The 17,002-nt window shown below is 49.1% G+C and overlaps 1 protein-coding gene across 5 annotated transcripts in view; it reads left to right on the forward strand.

The window, feature by feature from the left end:
- Positions 1-11,543, forward strand: part of LOC116647850 (BEN domain-containing protein 5) — a 1,423,949-nt gene extending 1,412,406 nt beyond the window's left edge. For all 5 annotated transcript variants that reach the window (XM_032429423.1, XM_032429457.1, XM_032429433.1 and 2 more), the window contains 2 exons: positions 3,850-3,946; positions 10,163-11,543. In XM_032429423.1, the coding sequence (XP_032285314.1) occupies positions 3,850-3,946; positions 10,163-10,283 (218 nt within the window). In that variant the 3' untranslated portion in view covers positions 10,284-11,543. The remainder of the gene's footprint in view (positions 1-3,849; positions 3,947-10,162) is intronic.
- Positions 11,544-17,002: the final 5,459 nt, after the last annotated feature.

The following is a 17,002-nucleotide window of genomic DNA, read 5'->3' on the forward strand; positions in this document are numbered from 1 at the left end:
ACCTGTTGAAGGATCCCAGGAAGTACTAGGGCTCCTGACACCCGGCCTTTTGTTCAAACAGCTCTGAGCAGAAGTGGCCAAATCAGTCTGGGTTTCACCCCATCCCGGCTAAGCTCCCCTGCTTCTCTTGATTCGGGGGTCCTGATCCCACCTGCTGTCTCTTCCTGCCCTCTGCGAGAAACAGATCAGTGAGCCCCATAAGAATATGTGGAAGATGACATTTCCAGCTTACAGGCCATTTGGAGATGGTTGTTGGCAGTGCAAAGTTGGGAGCTCTCACCGCGGTGCTCCTCTCTCCGTTCAGCAACATATTGGAAAGGGTTCCAGCCAGTTATTGCCTTCTCCTTGCCTGCACCCTAAGTCCTTGTCCAAAGACAGCTGGTTTCCATTGAAAATGTTCAGCCTCTCCCCTCCCCTGCCCATGTCGTTTCTCGACTCACACAGGCCCCTGTAGCCTGGGGCGAGGCCCCCCCAGGTTTGAGAAATCCCTGACATGATCGGAGAGGGAAAAAGGGTGTCCCAGACAACTCCCACCTTTAAAACACCGTCTTTTAAGCAGAGCTGGTCTAAAACAATCAGCACCCGAGCGGGGTGGGGGGGTGGGGGGTGGGGGGGGTGGAGGGGTGAGGACATTTTACTAGAGCAGCCTGATTCCTCCTTGCAGAGCTGGAGTATTGCTGACAAGGATTTCTTCGAGGGTGGCTTCGAGTCTGGCTGTCGCTGCAGGCCGGGGAGGACGGGCTCAGGCTCCCCCGGTCCCGACTCCTGCACTTATCTCTCAGCACCCACACACCACCTCAGCACGAGCCCGGGAGGCAGGCGTTATTATTCACATTTCACAGGTGCGGGACCAGGCTCCGAGACGGAGTGGCCTCCGCGAGACTGTGCTGGTGCTCGCCTGCTGCCTCACACACGTCCCCCCGACGGGGCCTTTAAAACAGTAGCTCTTCTCTCGTGCCTTCCGTGGGTCCGAATTTGGGGAGGGCCCTGCCGAGCGGTCCTGGCTCGGAGCCTTTGATGCCGTGGCTGGAGCGGGAAGAGCAGCGAGGCTGGCGGGAGTCTCTCTTTCCTCGCGTCTCCACATAGTGTTGGGGCCTCCCCCTGCAGCCCCTCCGCGGGCTCGTCTGCGCTTCCTCCCGCCATGGCGGCCTCAGGGCAGCCAGGCTGCGTGCGTGGAGGTGCAGGACCCCAGCTGGAGTATTCTAGCAAGCGAGGGGCAAGTGACAACTCCTTCGCTGACCTCGCCTCGCAAGTCCCACAGTGTCACTCCGACCACCTTCTGCTATTCTTGTAGTTACAAGTGAGTCACAAGCCCACCCAGATTTTTTTTTTTTTAAAGATTTCATTTATTTGACAGAGAGACACAGCGAGAGAGGGAACACAAGCAGGGAGAGTAGGAGAGGGAAAGCAGGCTTCCCGCGGAGCAGGGAACCCGATGCAGGGCTCGATCCCAGGACCCTGGGATCATGACCTGAGCCGAAGGCAGACGCTTAATGACTGAGCCACCCAGGCACCCCAAGCCCACCCAGATTTAATGAGAGGAGATACGGACCACACCTCTCCGTAGAAGGACGGTCAAGGTCATGTCATAGAATAACATGGGAGACATTGTTGCAGACATTTTTGGCACTTCCGGCGTGCAGTACACAAAATGTGGCCAGGCCGGGATTTGGATTCAATACATCTGATTCCAAAACTTCGGCTATGCCTTTTTAGCCAGTCCGCAGGGACCTGTCCTTTTCCCTGCAGTCCGTCGCTCTTACTGTCGGCATGCACAGGGGCGATGCGGTCTCCCTAAGCCAACTGGAGCCTGGCTGGGTGAAAGCAGCAGACCAGGGCCTGCTGGTCAGAGAGGCCATGCCCAAGGCCAGCCTGTGAACTTCTTAAAGAGGAGGACGGAGAAGGTCGGTCACATCCGGGAGAAGAAAGCAGGTGGCAGCCCCAGAGCATGGGGAGCCTGCAGCGCATCTCACTGTCATAAACAATTTGTCTGGTGTTTTTCCTTCTCCCACAAGGCTCTAGCCTGGGATGACTCAGCCCTTGACAGAAAAGGTGCCTTCGCACTGAGAAACATTCACTGGTCTGGAGTCAGACATTTCCTGAATCGGAGTCCTGGTTCTACCACCGCCTGTTAGGCAGCCTGGGATAAGTTCCTTAACCTCCCCGGGCGAAAGGGAGATTAAAATGCCTTCCTTCCTGGATTGTTTGAAATGTATATGTAAGCAAAGTACCGGTGCCATGCCAGGAACATAGTAGGTGCTCCATTAAATGCTCATTTTCCTGTCCTGGGCCATGTCCAACCCCAGCTTGAGGGCTGTCTTGAAGACAGTGGTGAAAACTCCTTTGACCATTCTGCAAACTCGAGTCCAGCTCCGTGACCCTGGAAGGAGCGGTGGCTGAGACCTCTCCCGTGATGTGATGATGAAATTGAGGTGTCCGGGGACAGAGAAGAAGTCAACCCTGTAAGGCACGCGGAGGGAAGAAGCATGGCCTGGAAAGATGAGAGGGTGTGGGCAAAGGCCTGGAAGCAATAGAAGTTCGGTTGCTGGAGCGTGAAGGCCAAGGGTGGTGCAAAGGTGGAGGCCACAAGCACAAAACTAAGAAAATAAGCAGGGGCCCAGCGGTGAAGGACCTTGTAAATCAAGTTCCAAAACTTGAACTTTGAAGGCAACTGGGAGCCACTTGGGAGTTTTCCTCTGTTGGATGCAGCGGTTAGCTCTGCATTCTATAGCATCCCCTCTGACTACATTGTAGGAAATGGAGTCGAGGCAAGAAAACCTGTGTCAGGGAGGCCCATTAGGACAGGATGACAGTAATCCAGGGGAAAGATGATGCTGGCCTTTTCTAGGGGGACAGCGGGGGCCTGGAGAGAGGTGGACAAACTCAAGAATGAGGAGGTTCTATGACAGTGACAGTTTGGATGTTCATTGCTGAGGGATATGAGAGAAGAGATAAGTGCTTTAAATGAAGTCAACTTAGAAGTCATGGAAGTGTGGGGCCAGAGCACCGATCACAGCCCTGGGGAGAGGAGTATCATGGAAGGCTCTGCTAAAGGGGTATCACCTAACTGGAGAATTGATGAGCAAAAATTAGCCAAGGGAGGTGGGGAGGTACTTCAGGCAGAGGAAATAGCTCATGTGAAGGCTCAGAGATGTCAGCTATAATGCACAGAGCAGGTACTCTGTGTTGTTGAATAGATGATTGGTCTGCCGGTTCGTACTAAAGTGCTAATGGTTGATAGAGAACTGGCCCTTTCTCCTTCCCTGAGGAGTTTGTACTTTAACAGGTCATGAATCCTTACCCTAAGGATTCATGATCGGTAGATTTCAACGTGGAACACGGACACTGTTTAGGGTGAGAGGGTTTTACCTTTGCCCCCTCCCCCACCCGAGGTTACCAAAGTAGATGACTGATCCTTAAGGGTCAAAGAGACCCTGGTCTACACACAACAAAGGGTCTCTTGCCCTTGGGTCTTGCTTATCTGCCTCCACCCTGAGCTACCTGAAGCCAGATCGTGGAAGCCCAGTGATTCCCCAAGGGACGCAGTATATTCTAGAAGCTATGAACATAGCTTTGAGGTAAGAATACCTAGATCCATATCCTGGTTCCTCTCCTTCCTAGTCCTTTGACCCTGGGAAAATTATTTAGCTTCTCTGTACCTTTTCCTCATCTGTAAGATGAGGAAAATAATAGTATCTAAAATTTTGGGAAAAAAAGGACAGGACCCACAAAAAGTTTAGAAGGGTGAGTGGTGTCACCGTCTCTGTTACTGCTGTCATTATTACTAGTCCTCTTTTCGCTCTGTCCCCGTCTCCTTCCAAAGTTGCTCCTTGACGCACATGCTTGCAGATATGAAGCTGGGAAGGAACGTGGCGAGAACGTTTTTGGATTATTATCGGCTGAACCCCCTGGTTGAGAAAGTGGCAATTCCCATGCCGAGGCTGCGGTAAGTGACAGGGCAGAACTGTATGGCGGGTGTCCTACTTAACTGGCTTTGTGTTCAGGGGCAGCTTCCCTTGGCTTCTCTCTGGCCCTCAGTTTCACGTCTGTGGTGGGAGAAAGATAATCCCTGGCCTGCCTCCCAGCATATGGGGCAGAAGAGCTCAACAGCATGTTTTCTGCCTATAAAGTATCGTCACAGCATCAGACAGTGTGGGGGTGACACATTTCTGGGTCTCCCATAGGAGTCCATGGGGATGGGAGGTGCTGAGGGACTGAGTGCCCTCCAAGTTAGTCTGGGTGTCTCCATACGCTACTTCATCTGGTGGCTCATCCTCTAGGATTCCTACTTCATCTAGGCTCATAAGGTCTCTGATCCCTCCATTTTCTCATCTGTCAAGTGGGGACAATGGCACTCACCTAGAAAGTTATTATGAGATGCGTGTTAAAGCACCCTGCACATTTTTAGGCCTACACGTATCCCCTTAAGGCGTGAGAGCCCCCTTCCCTCAAGACGTGAAGGTTCAGGGCTGGGGAGGACACAACCCTAAGAAATTTCACATCAGGTCTTCTGCTGGAGTCAGCTTTTTGGGCCACTGAAGAGAGAAGGTCAGGGGATGAGTATCCTTTCAGAGGGCGAGACCACAGACCAAAGTACTGGGCATTCCCATGACCCCTGGAAGTAAGCCCGGTGAGCATTTGGACAGTGATACCCAATGGTATCTGGAATGTGCTGGCCCTGCCCTACATCTTGGCCTCATTTCCTACTCTCTAGTGATCCAGCCTCCGTAAAGGACATAATGATGTCCAACTTCCTTCTTCTGCCAGACCATTCTTCCCACTGACCTTGCCCATGACCTTGCCCATGTGCTTTGCTGCCTCAGGGCCTTTGCACTAATGCACCTTCCTCCATACCCTGTAATTAACAAAAACACTATTAATCACTGTTATTTATTGAGCAAAGTACTTTTTGTACATGATCTTATTTATTCCTCATCGATATTATACTTCCCATATTACAAATGAGGTAAAGGAAGCTCAGGAATGTGAAGAGAATTGCCTGTCAAAGAGATTTTGGCAGAGGTAGGATTTGATCCTAGGATTGTTTTATTCCAAAGCTAGACTGAAGTCCAGCTAAGCTCCACCTTAAGCAGGAATCCTTTCTCACTATCAGTGTGGGTTCAAATTCTGTCTCAGGCTCATGCTAACTGTGGGATCTTGGGCAAGTTTCGTGGCCTCTTGAAACCTTTCTCTACCTACCTATAAAGTGGGTGTAATAACTAAAATCTCTAGAGATTTTAAAGATTGGATACAAGCTTGGTATAGTGCCTGGCAGTCAGTAGGGGCTCAATAATGTTTCCATCTCCTTTGGTTTCTGGGTTGCAATCCCAGATTTCCAACCAGCTCATTGTGGCCTGGGGCAAGTCCCTGGACTTCTCTGGTTAGGCTGGATGATCTCTCAGGGCCACGTTCCACCATGCTGTGAGGCCCACGTCTCCACAGAGTCTACAAAACAATGTATTCTGACTCATACTCTGTCTCAGATTGTTCACCAATCATGTGGGGTCTTTGTGCCCACCCCCCCATTCCCGGTGGATTAAAAACACCTTCAAGGAGGACCATGTCTGTTTCTTCTCTGTGCTCCCCAAGTGCCTAGACTGTACTGAGCATGCATACGTGTCTTCCTTCCTTTCTTCCTCCCTCCCTCTCTCCTTCCTTCCTTCCTTCCTTCCTTCCTTCCTTCCTTCCTTCCTTCCTCCACTTAGGAAAACCAGCACTTTAAGCCAGTCCCCTGGGGCGAGGGAGGTGCTCGTGCTTAGTGAGTAGGGCATGACCCTGCCTTTGAGGAGCTCACCTCTAGAGGAAAGTGCTCAGTTCATTCTTAGAAGTCATTCTTGATTGGTTAAAGTTCTTAAAAATTTAAAGCTCTATAATGCTCAAAAGAATTCTTAGAATCTCATTTACAAGTTAATTTGGGGATTGTCTCTCTCAGGTCCTCTGTCAACCTGAATAAAATGATCTTGATCCTTTAGACTTTTTCCTGGCTGTTGCACTATCAGTGAAATGGTGCCGACACTCAGGGAGACCAGCAATGGCGCAGGCCCCTCTTCCCGACACAGATGAGGAAGTCGAGGCCCAGGGAGCACACAGCACTGGCCAAAGCCAGGACTAGAGCCCAAGCCCCACAATCCCCAGCCTGCTTTTCTCCGCATGAGTTAGCAGAGTTCCTCCAGATGGACAGGAGGCGGGAACCTGAAACCAGGTGGGAGGCTGCAGGCAGCTCTCAGGGCCCCCAGTGCAACTGTTCATGGAGCTTCATTGCTCTAAACTCTGGAGCCTCTTTAGAAAAGAGCTGGAGAGCTCCTTCCTCAAAGTGCACGGCCTTGAGGACTTGAGGTAAATGCACCCACCCTTAAATTAAGAAAAACCAAACAAACTCCCTCTCCATGCCCACACCTCTGTCTCAGCCAACTATGAGTATCACTTAGCTCTCAGTTGTCAGCAACTCTTGAAAAATGAATTCCCAGGAGGACGCAAGGCTCTGATTTAGGACTTGAATACATCCCCTTTGTTTGTATTATTTTCCACCCAAGCATCAAATAACATAAGTGAAAGAGTAGTTCTGGTTTTAAAGGAAAATTACATGTTTTGGCTCAAAATTAATCTTTGTTTTCTCTCATCTTTGTGGATAATTATAATCTGTCAGTTTCCACTCAGGTGCTGGTGGGAGCTTGTTGGGGGCCAGGCTGCCCTTCAGAGAGGGTCCCTGGGGAGGGCCAGGAGGGCCAGCAATGTGGGCCCAAGAGCATAGGTTCAGGGATGTAGCGTTCGTGACCAAAGCCAAGACCCCACACTTACCTGGATCACAATGACATAGCCACAGGGCTAAAGTTCAAAAGGTCCCATCAAGGTAGATGAAAATTAGGAAAAATGAACAGGCAAGGTGAGCCTCTGTGGGAAGATAGAGCATGAGCATGGAAGGTGGGCTGGTCTCTGAGTGTGAAGTGGGCTCAGGCTCAGCGACAGGCTGGGAGGGCGGGCTCCATGGTAGGGTTGTGATGTGTGTGTTGGAGGATGGGAATGATCATCTACTCAACACACTGGAGCCCACCATATGCGAGGCCATGCACTGGGTGCTGGGGGACATAGAGAGCCCCTGCCCATCAGGAGCCCAGGACACCGAGGAGAAAGGCATGTACACATGCAAAGATGACAAACAATACCAAACAACGTATGAAAGTGCTCAGCTACATATCAGATTATACTCTCTCTCAAAAACCTTCCATGGCTCCCCATTACCTTCAGGGTAATGTTCCAGTTCCTCTTCCTGGTATTCAAAGCTCTGGCCTACATCTTGAACTTCATTTCCCAGCACACCCCTTCCCCTGTGAGCACCCTCTCCACCCCATCTGCTTTCTACCACTTTAGTCCTTATGCTTCAGACTAAACAAGTCAACTATTTTCATGCCTCTATGTCTTTGTTCATCCTTTTTTTCTCTTCCTAGAATGTTCTCCTATTTTGTCTCTAGATGGTGAATTCCTACATACTTTTCAAAGCTGGGTCTAAACATCACACCTCTCTGCTTCACTATCTCTGTTCTCCACCTGAGATAGAGCTACTTCCTCTCTGCCGGATTCCTAACTGCATTTTGCACACACCTGTAGCATTGTATGTCCCATGTTGTCATGGCATCTTTGCACATCTGGCTTCTCCACTAGACAGGTTGCCCCTTAAGGAGCTGTCTTGGGTCACTCCTGGATCTTTAGTGCACAATGCTCAGCCTAGCAGGGAGTATATCCTTAAAAAGTCCCAAATGTATGAATGTATGAATTATGGAATGGTAGAAATGAAGAAGCCCCTAAGAATTCTTGACTTCAACCCTTTCACGTTTTAGAAAAGAAAAGTGAGACCCAACCAAAAATTCCCCTCCTACACCACCTGGCCAGCATTTGGCAGCCAGCAGGAGTATCCCAAGAAGGCTTCAGGGAGGAAGTGGCATTTGAACTTGGTTTTAAAGGACATGTAGAACTTAGATGGATGAAACAGAAAAAGGAGAGAAGGTATTCCATGTTGGGGGTAGGGTGGAAGGCAGGAAGCAGGGCCTGAAAAGACAGTCCGAGGCAATGACAAGACCAGGATGTCTAGAGCAATGGAGACAGGAAGGTCAAGACCAAAAGTTCATTTCTATTCATCAATCGCTCCTCAAGCACCTACGCCAGGCCTGAGCTTTGCTTGGGAATTACAGAGAAAAATCAGATGTGTTACACTCACATTCTCGTGAGAAAAACAGACAAAGAACTACCTAGAAAATGGTTTGCTGAGGGCAAGGTACAAAGTACTGTGGAGATCTTGAGAAGGGAGAAGCTTATTTTCTGGGAAGTCCGCTTCCCAAGTGAGCCTGGAGAGGTGGGGGAAGGCATTATGGGAAGAGGAACACAGTCCCCAGATGTACGGGATATTTGCCTTCCAGTGCCTTCTCTCTCTTTGCCCCCGTCTTGGTTACAGAGGCTCTTTGCCAATCAGTCTACACATTCACATGCCCCCCTTGCCACTGCACACCTTCTGCCATGCCCCCCTCCTCCCAGGACCCCCCCCCCCCCCCCGCTTGCTTGTACCTGAACTTGCCCCTCTAGGGGAAGTATGCCTTCCTTTACCCCCATGAAAACATAGCCATCTGATTTCCCATGCTCCCTTTGGGTGTTAAGAACCCACCCCTCGACATATGAATAGCACCCTGTTATTTGCAAAGCTCACCCCCAACCCCCACTTACCAGAGCTGACGAGGCAGGAAGGACATAGGCTCTTGTGTGCTCTAGGCTGTCTGTGGGTACCGAGGTCTAGATGTATTTCACCCATGCTAGACAGCCTTGCCATGTTAGCCAGGTCCCTCAGCGACGGTGACATTTCGGGCAGTGAGGCCTATTGGTGGGGGAGATAGGTTAGGGCAAGGCGTCCCTTTTGTGTGCCGCCACCTGTTACATTTTTACCTTATTCATGACTCATCAACGATGAAGGAAAATGGGTACTCCAAGGTCAGAGCATGATGGGCTATAAGAAGTTGCTTCTTCAGTCCTAATTCAAAAAGCACAAGAGAGATTCCATATTTACGGTGTTTGCCACTTTCTGTCGTGCTTTGTAATTCTTCATTATCTTGTGTAGTCATTTTGTGCAACTGTCTCCTCTACTAAACTGTAAGCAGCCTGAGGACAGCATCAATGTCTGACTCATCTTTGTCATGTCCAGAGACCATGGGACCCTCTAGCACCACACCTTTGTAAGTTACAGCAGGAAAGGGAAGACATTAAGTGCATTTACTCATATTATTTCATTTAACCTCACAACACCCCTGTAAGATTAGGATATTTTATCCCCATTTTACAAATAAAGCCCAGAAAAGTTAAATAACTTTCCCAAGATCACACCCCTCATACATAGGCAACCTGGGAATTCAGGTGAGTTCCTTCTGGCTCTAAAGCCTACTCTTTCCACTGCAAATGAATCTTAGTCAATCACATGAATGAATGGCACATCAACTTATCAGTCAACAACATAACAAACAAGGCCCTGTATGAGGGAAAATGCAAAAATGGATAAAACTTGGTCCCTGTCCACAAGGAGCTCATAGTCTAGTGTGTGAGCCAAACAGACAGAGGGCAATTACCGAAGGGTAGTGTTAAGGGCATGGCATTGGGTGCTGGGTGCTGTGACTCAGAGATGAGCCAGACATACCTCTGCCTTCCAAGATCACCCAAGCTCGTGGCGGAGACAGACCCACTATGAAATGCCATACTTAGGCTATTCTGAGGAATATAAGGGCGACTCTGGAGCCCATGATGGTTATGAAGAGGATGGGGTCCCAGGCTCACCCAGGATATAGATCTTCTATGTGTCCACCCCCTTCCCATTGTGAATTGGAGAGGATGGGTTAGAATCAAGGTGGACACATGGAAGAGTTGGAGCTGTAGTCTGTCAGGTTTTCTCCAGAACCAGAATGATACAGAGTATCCATCCATCCATCTAGCAGTCATTCATTGAGCCATGATGCCTGCTTTGAACCAGGCCCTGGGCTGGGTTCCTGGGACACAGAGAAAAGGAAGACAAGGCCACTGCTCCTGGGCTGTCATAGTCCAGTGGGGGAGAGAGACATGCACAGAAATGATTTCAATCCGGTATGTATATGTGCTGTCTTTCTTCTCTCTTTCTGTTATCTCCCCTTTACAGGAAAGAAAAGCCCCCTCCCTACAAGCACCCACTCCTGCGGGGCCCAGCCAGGAACCACCCCAACGGCAAAGGGGACAAGAAGAGCTCCGTGAACCACAAAGACCCTTCAAACTCTTTTTAAGGACATGGAGTCCAGGAGGTCTTGTGGAGGCAGGAGCATGCATTTTCTGCTGGGGCATGAAATTAATCACCCTTCTCTAGTTTCCAAGATAAAGGGTGTGGGATAATGAATAAGCTAGTGAAAGGGAAGGAAAAATGAGAAACCTCACTGTCAATTTTCCCTTTTACCAATGGAAAATCAATGGTGGGACTTCAGCTTAAGGCTCAGGATCAAAATAGGAGGTTCAAACCAAGTGAGTACAGATGCTATTTTCCCCAGCACAGAGATCCTCACAGCAAGAGGAAAAGCTACACGTCCCTTTTGAGAGGTTTGGCACATCTCAGGTCAGTGCTTCTGAAGCCCTGTTACCTTTTAAAGTTGTATACCTACCACAGGTGGTTACCTTCTAGACTAGGTGATGGTTGTTCACAGTTTTAGAAATGCCCCGTCCATACTTGCTGATCCAAAACACCATCAATGACACCTACAACCCAAAGACAAATGTGCTATTGGGAACAATAGGACAGAATTTTTGAAATCACAGTGGTCCGAGGCATGCTGTCACAGTGTCTCTGGGCTGCATGCATTCCCCAGTGACCTGGGTAGTTGAATTGAAACTGTAGCTCCAAAGACAAAAAGTATTGGTCACTCATTCCAAGAGGTCCGTCATGGTTCAGATCTCCAGATCCTGGTGCCAGGGACCAAACCTGGCCCCTGAAGAGGTGGGTATGGATACTCTGCAATGGGGGAAGGATGACTGCCAGGTGAGGGAGATGCAGAAGACAGGAGAATGCCTCCCCCCGCTCCAGGCAGGGGGCTGATAAAATAAAACAGCCACAGTAGCAATTCCCAAGGTGGGGGGGGCTAAATATTGTGCATTTTTCTAAAGAGTAAAGTGCCTTTGTATGATGAATGGGTCCAGAGGAGTCTGCTCCCTTCCCTTCCGTGAAGCAGGCAGGCTGAGTCACCATGACAGCCTGCTAATTAAAATGACCTCCTGGAAATGAGGATTCGGAGATTGGGAGAGGAAGGAAGGCTCAGGGGAGATAGGGCCTTTAGCACAAAGCTCCAGTTAAGCATTCTTTTGCGTTGGGATGGGGGATTTTTGAAGTTTGTTGCAAAAACTGAGAGCAAAGCTTATTCTCCCTTTGCTTATTGGTTTTCAGAAATGATAACAAAGAACCATATGTTAGTTGGCTACAAATGTTGTGTGGTATATATAGCTTCTCCTCGGGGTTCTTTTTGCCCAGAGGAACACAAATAAAGTGGTTTATGCATCTCTTCTGTTCCTCTGAACATTCTTGGCACCCTTCCCTTTAGGTCTTCCACTCCCACAGGAACCAACCAGCCAACCCAAATTTGGTTTGACTCGCACTTTGCTGTCAGGGACTCTGTCATCAGGGATAAGGAAGAACAGTCAAGACTTGACTTTCCGGCAGTTCCTGTGTCAGAGTCCCGGGGAGCTGAGCTGAGTGCAACGCGAGCCAAGAGCATGGCAGGTCTTTCAGAAATGGTAGCATCTCTTGAGACAGCATGAACAGAGGTGGACTGCATAAATCAGGCACGGTGACAGTCCAGGTCTATTTTCCCTGATCAGACCGTCTCCATAATGTTGGGACCATATTTAGGCCCCACTTTGTAAAAACTGCATTGATTGATTGGATCACAGCCTCAGAAGCCCCAGGTATGCGAGCGGTTTGAAACCAAGAACCTGGAGCCAGGCACCTCTGGCTTCTAACTCTGCATTCAGACCCTGGTTCTGTCTTTTAATATCTGTGTGATCTTGGGCAAGTTATTTAACCTGTCTGAATCTTAGTTCCCTCCCCTGCAAGGTGGTGATCGTGATACCTGCCTCATTACAGTTGTTATGTAGGTCTGGGAAATGTCAGCAAGGGTGCTCAGGAAAGGTGAGCTGTGTTATTTGAGATGTGACCAACATGGTGAGGTGTCGGCAAATCATTTCCCATTGGAAATGGATGAGGAGATGAGCTGGTTATCCCTGTGATGAAAAATAAGAGGGAGTAGGGGTAGGAAAGTGAGATCACAATCTCTAAAAAAGTGGGAAGAACATCTTGGACTTTTTTTTTGTCCAAAAGAAGCAAACCTGTTCTGTGTTGCCAAAGGTAAGAACCAAATCCAATGATGCTGTTTCAATAAGATGGATTTCAGCTCAAAAAATGAGGAAAACTTTCTAGTGAATAGAGTTGCCAGCCATTGGATGGGCTTCCTGGGGAGACAGTGAGCTCCCCATCACCAGATGTATGCAAATATTCATAATGAACATCTGTCATGGGGGAAATGGAAGGGTCCCTTCTCTAGGGGGATGCTGGATGCTCTGTGGCATCACCTCCTGGTCTATAACTCTGGAGAGGAATGGCATGAGGCAGGTGGTTACATTCCTGATGTCAAAGAATGGAATTTACAGTATAAAAAGTATCATTTAATGCTAAACAAATGACATTAAATGTCTCTGAATTACAGCATATGGACCCTGCTAACATTTAGAATTCCTTAAGAAGGAAAAATGCTAGCTATAAGGCAGACTGTAGGGTGTGTTGGCAATAGGACCACCTGCTTCTTTCCATTGGTGGAGCAGAGAGGAAAGGGCTACCAGGGGTTGCCAGTGGACCTCCCTGGGACCTTGGCCTGCTCAGCAACTCCCTAGCTTTCTTGGGCCAGGTTCTACCTGTGGTCTCCAGTTAGAGAGGAAGGTTTTCGGCAAGGAGATGGAAGACAGCAGCAATCTGGCAGTGAACCAGCCAGAAGCTACTAGCCCACCCAGCCCCAGGAGGGGGCGCTCCAGCCTCTTTTCCTACGTGCCCACCTTCATCTCTGCATAGAGCCCCAAGTGGGTAGACTGGGCTACCAACCCAGTGTTCTGAGGAAAGTGAGATAACTCTGCCAAAAGGAAGAGTGGAGAGGGGAGAGACATGCTGGGCTTCTACCTGGCTCTCACACGTATCTCCATAAACAGTGCCACTTTTCTCTCCACTAGTCCAGAAGCTCAGAGACAAGACTAGGGGTCTATTTACCCTCAAAAGCTATGGTAGGCAAGCCAGAGGTCACCCAGATTCTTTGTGCAGAAGCCCATAGCAGAGGGGTGCCTGGGTGGCTCAGTCGGTTGAGCATCTGACTCTTGATTTTGGCTCAGGTCATGATCTCAGGATTGTGAGATGGAGCCCTACATCGGGTTCTGTGATGGGCGTGGAGCCTGCTTAAGTTTCTCTCTCTCCTTCTCCCTCTGCAACCCCCCCCCCCGCAACACACACCCAAAAATAGAAGCCCACAGCAGAGGCTGAGTCACCTGCTTCTGATGACAGTCCCTGCAGCAGCAGGGGACCTTTAGCTGGGAGCTTTCCCTGTGGTTCAATGACATACCTGAGACCTACCTAAGAGCATCCTGGCTCATCTTCCTAAGTAGTAAGAGCAGCGCCAACCATGAAGTCTGGAGTGATTAACATTTGTTTGGCCTCAATTCATTCATCTGCCAAGTACTCACTGGGCATTTGCTGTGTGCCAGGCATCATGCTAGATGCCTTTGCATTCACTGCCTTATTTGATATCCCCAATAGTCCTTGAGGTATCATTTTCTATTTTGCTAAATAGAGACTCCTAAAAGTAAAATCCTTTGTTTGCATTCATCTGGCTAGTGAGAATCTGGATTCAAACCCAGCTCCCTTTCCATTCCTCTAAGCTGGGCACTCTCCATTGGTCTCTAGAGAAAATCAGGTCAAAACAGGAGAACAGGTGTAAGCAGAATAACATGTGACCAATGGGATCACTTAGAGGTGGTGGGGAATGGGGAGAGAGGCAGGGGACACAGAAGTTTCCAGGGTGGGTGTGTGAGTAAGGATTTCAGGACTTTTTAGCACCTGTAGCTGAAACCCTGTCTTCTTCCCATCTCTCGCTCCCATAAACCTGTATGAGCTCCTGCTGGGCACTCCAACAGGGTGGGGTTTGGGCAAGTGGTCCATTTATCACAACACGCAGAGGTTTCTATATCTCCCAGGGCTCCTGGAAACTCAGCAAGGTAGTCATTGCAAGACCCATCCTGGCACCCTCTGGGTTACTGACCCCATGCAAATAATCTAGTTCAGGTGCTGTTCGCACTCCCTCCTTCTGGAGTGTGTGAGCTGAGCCTACAATGTCTCCCTATTGTTGTTCAGAATTCTTCCTCTGAGTCTTGTCTCCTGAGCATTTGGAGGGCGCCAAGAGTAGAGATCCTTTCCCTCACAGCTCAGCTCAGCCAGAGGGGCACCAGGGCAGACAGAATAGGGGAGACATTATAACGTAATAAGAACAGCCTGGGTTTAAAAACTCAGACAAACTGAAATGTGGATCCCAGCTCTTCTGTCAACTCGCTGTATGGCTTTGGGCAAAAAATTTAACCTCTTTAAGCCTTGGGATTCTCATCTGTAAAATGGGAATGAAAACCTACCTTCCATAGTTATTGTGAGGATTAATAGAATAAAATCTACGTACAACAGAGTGCCTGTAGTTAATACTGTATTGTGCACCCAGACGTTTGTTAAGATGGTAGATCTCATGTTAAGTTCTTATAGCAACAACAACAAAAACAAAAAATAGCAAAGAGACACAAGGAAGCGTTTGGAGGTGATGGAGATGTCTATTACCTTGATTGTGGATTGTTCCGCAGGTGCTTGCATATGTACAAACTCATCAAATCGTGTAAGTTAAATATGTGCAGTTTTTGTGTATCAATTACACCTCAATGAAAGCTGTCTAAAAAATATAATAATATCTACAAAATAAGTGGCAGAGGGTAGAACTCTTTCCGCAAGGCACCCTCACCCCTGTTCACTTCTTACTTGCTTGCTAGGGTTGAAAATCCCTTTTCTTGGAGCCAAAATTCTGTTTATGCTCAGATGAAGTACAGACAGGAGTACAAAGTCTTCCTGAGTAGAGGACAGGGGTGAGAGAAGTCCAGAAAAGCGACAGTCACACGGAGGGATCAATGTCAGACCAGGGACCCAGGTCTTATTCATCACTGCGGCTTCAGCATGAACACAGATCGTGCAGCAGAGCCCGTGCTCCTTGAGTGTGGGATGAACAGGTGTTAGGGGTGGGGTAGTGGCAGAGACCTGAGTCGGTGACGGAGAGGAAAGAGGCTTTGTAAGTTGGGGTTCTGCACAGGGGAGAAGATAGTGTTGGACACAACGGTCACCAAGCCTGACTTGAGGCGGAATTGACAAGACTAAAAAGAGAAAGGGGGGCGGGGTTAGGTTCTGCGAGATGTCTTGTTTTATTAAAATAACAAAAGAATTTTAGCAGGATTTCTAAGAGGCTCTTTCCCTGTCGTCTGTGATTGGCATGCGCTTTCTCAGGGATGGTCTCCGAAGGTGGCACACGGATGCGCTGTGCGGGCTGCAACCAGACCTCCCAAGCTCTGTCCCGTCAGCTCTCCCCACTCTCACCAGACTCTGGGCTTACCTGCCCATCTTGCAGATCACTGAGATCAGTGCGATCAAGTCTCTTGCCTGTGGTCCACAGCTGGGAAATAACTAGGACAGGACCTAGGCACAAACCCGCCTCTGCCACACCCCACTGCCTTTTGGTTCAACCCCAAACCTCGGGGCTAAGCCTGACCAGTTCAGAAAGCCATCCTTGCAACTCCTCTTATGGCTCCTTGATGTTCACAATTTGCTTGTCCCCAAAGACCTGGGATCTATTTTTGGCTGGCCTTATGTCAATCTTAAATCCAAATCTGCTGCTCTCCCTGGCATCAGCTGTCTGGGTTAATGTCTTCTTTTTCCACCTGGTCACCCAGGCTGGAAGCCTTGTCGCTGTGTTAACTCCCTTCTTTTTCTCGCCCTGCACGGCCAGCCAGTCCCCCAGGCCCACTGCTTCTGCCACAGCAATGTATCTGCCTGCAAGCAGTGTCATGGAGTGACTTTGGAGTCCCTAGACTCGAGATTCAGTCTCATCTCCACCACAGGCTATTCTGGTCTTGTGAATCATTTAAAGCAGTTTACTTTCCTCATCGTTAAAATGGAGAAATAATACTTCTGGCAGGATTGTTGTGCATCTCCCTCCTCTCCCCTTTCCATGCTCTCCCTCCCATCCACTCCCACCATCATCCAGTCCTACCTGGATTGCTGTAACAGCCCCTCCCTCCCCTCCCTGGCAACTCCCTAGCTCTCTCCCCAGGGGTGCTTACAAGGTCTCTTTAAAACATGACCCCACCTTTATGGCACCTCTTTCAAATCAACTGTCTGCATCAGGAGCCTGGAGGTCAACCCACTTTTGTGTCTTTCATACCTCCCTTCTGATCAGTTGCCACATCCTGATGGTTCTGCCTGCTCAGTGTCTCTCAGATCCATCCACCATCTCTACTCTAAGAAGAAAATTCTTCTTATCCTTCAGGACTTAGCTGGGATATCCCAGCTCCCTGGCATCCTCCCCAGTCTCATGAGTTGTAACTGACTGCTTCCTCTTCTTGTGTCCCCCAGCACGTATTTATCTATTCATCAGTTACTTCACTCCTGTGACAGTCATCTCCCCCAATGTGGTTTCATTTCTCTGAGAGCAGAGATTGGGTTTTACTCGTCTCTGTACCCTCCCATGACACCTACTGCAGTTCTGGACACGTCAGAGGCACGGGAAGTGTCGCAGAACACCAGAAAGAATGAATCTTAAATCCAGAACACCATCCTGAGCTTATCCTAGTAGCTGATTCCAGACGCATCTTCCCGAAGCCCTGAACTCCCAGAGACGCTCCA

The sequence above is a fragment of the Phoca vitulina genome, unplaced genomic scaffold (assembly GCF_004348235.1).
Source record: "Phoca vitulina isolate PV1807 unplaced genomic scaffold, GSC_HSeal_1.0 scaffold2, whole genome shotgun sequence".
NCBI classification, from domain to species: Eukaryota; Metazoa; Chordata; class Mammalia; order Carnivora; family Phocidae; genus Phoca; species Phoca vitulina.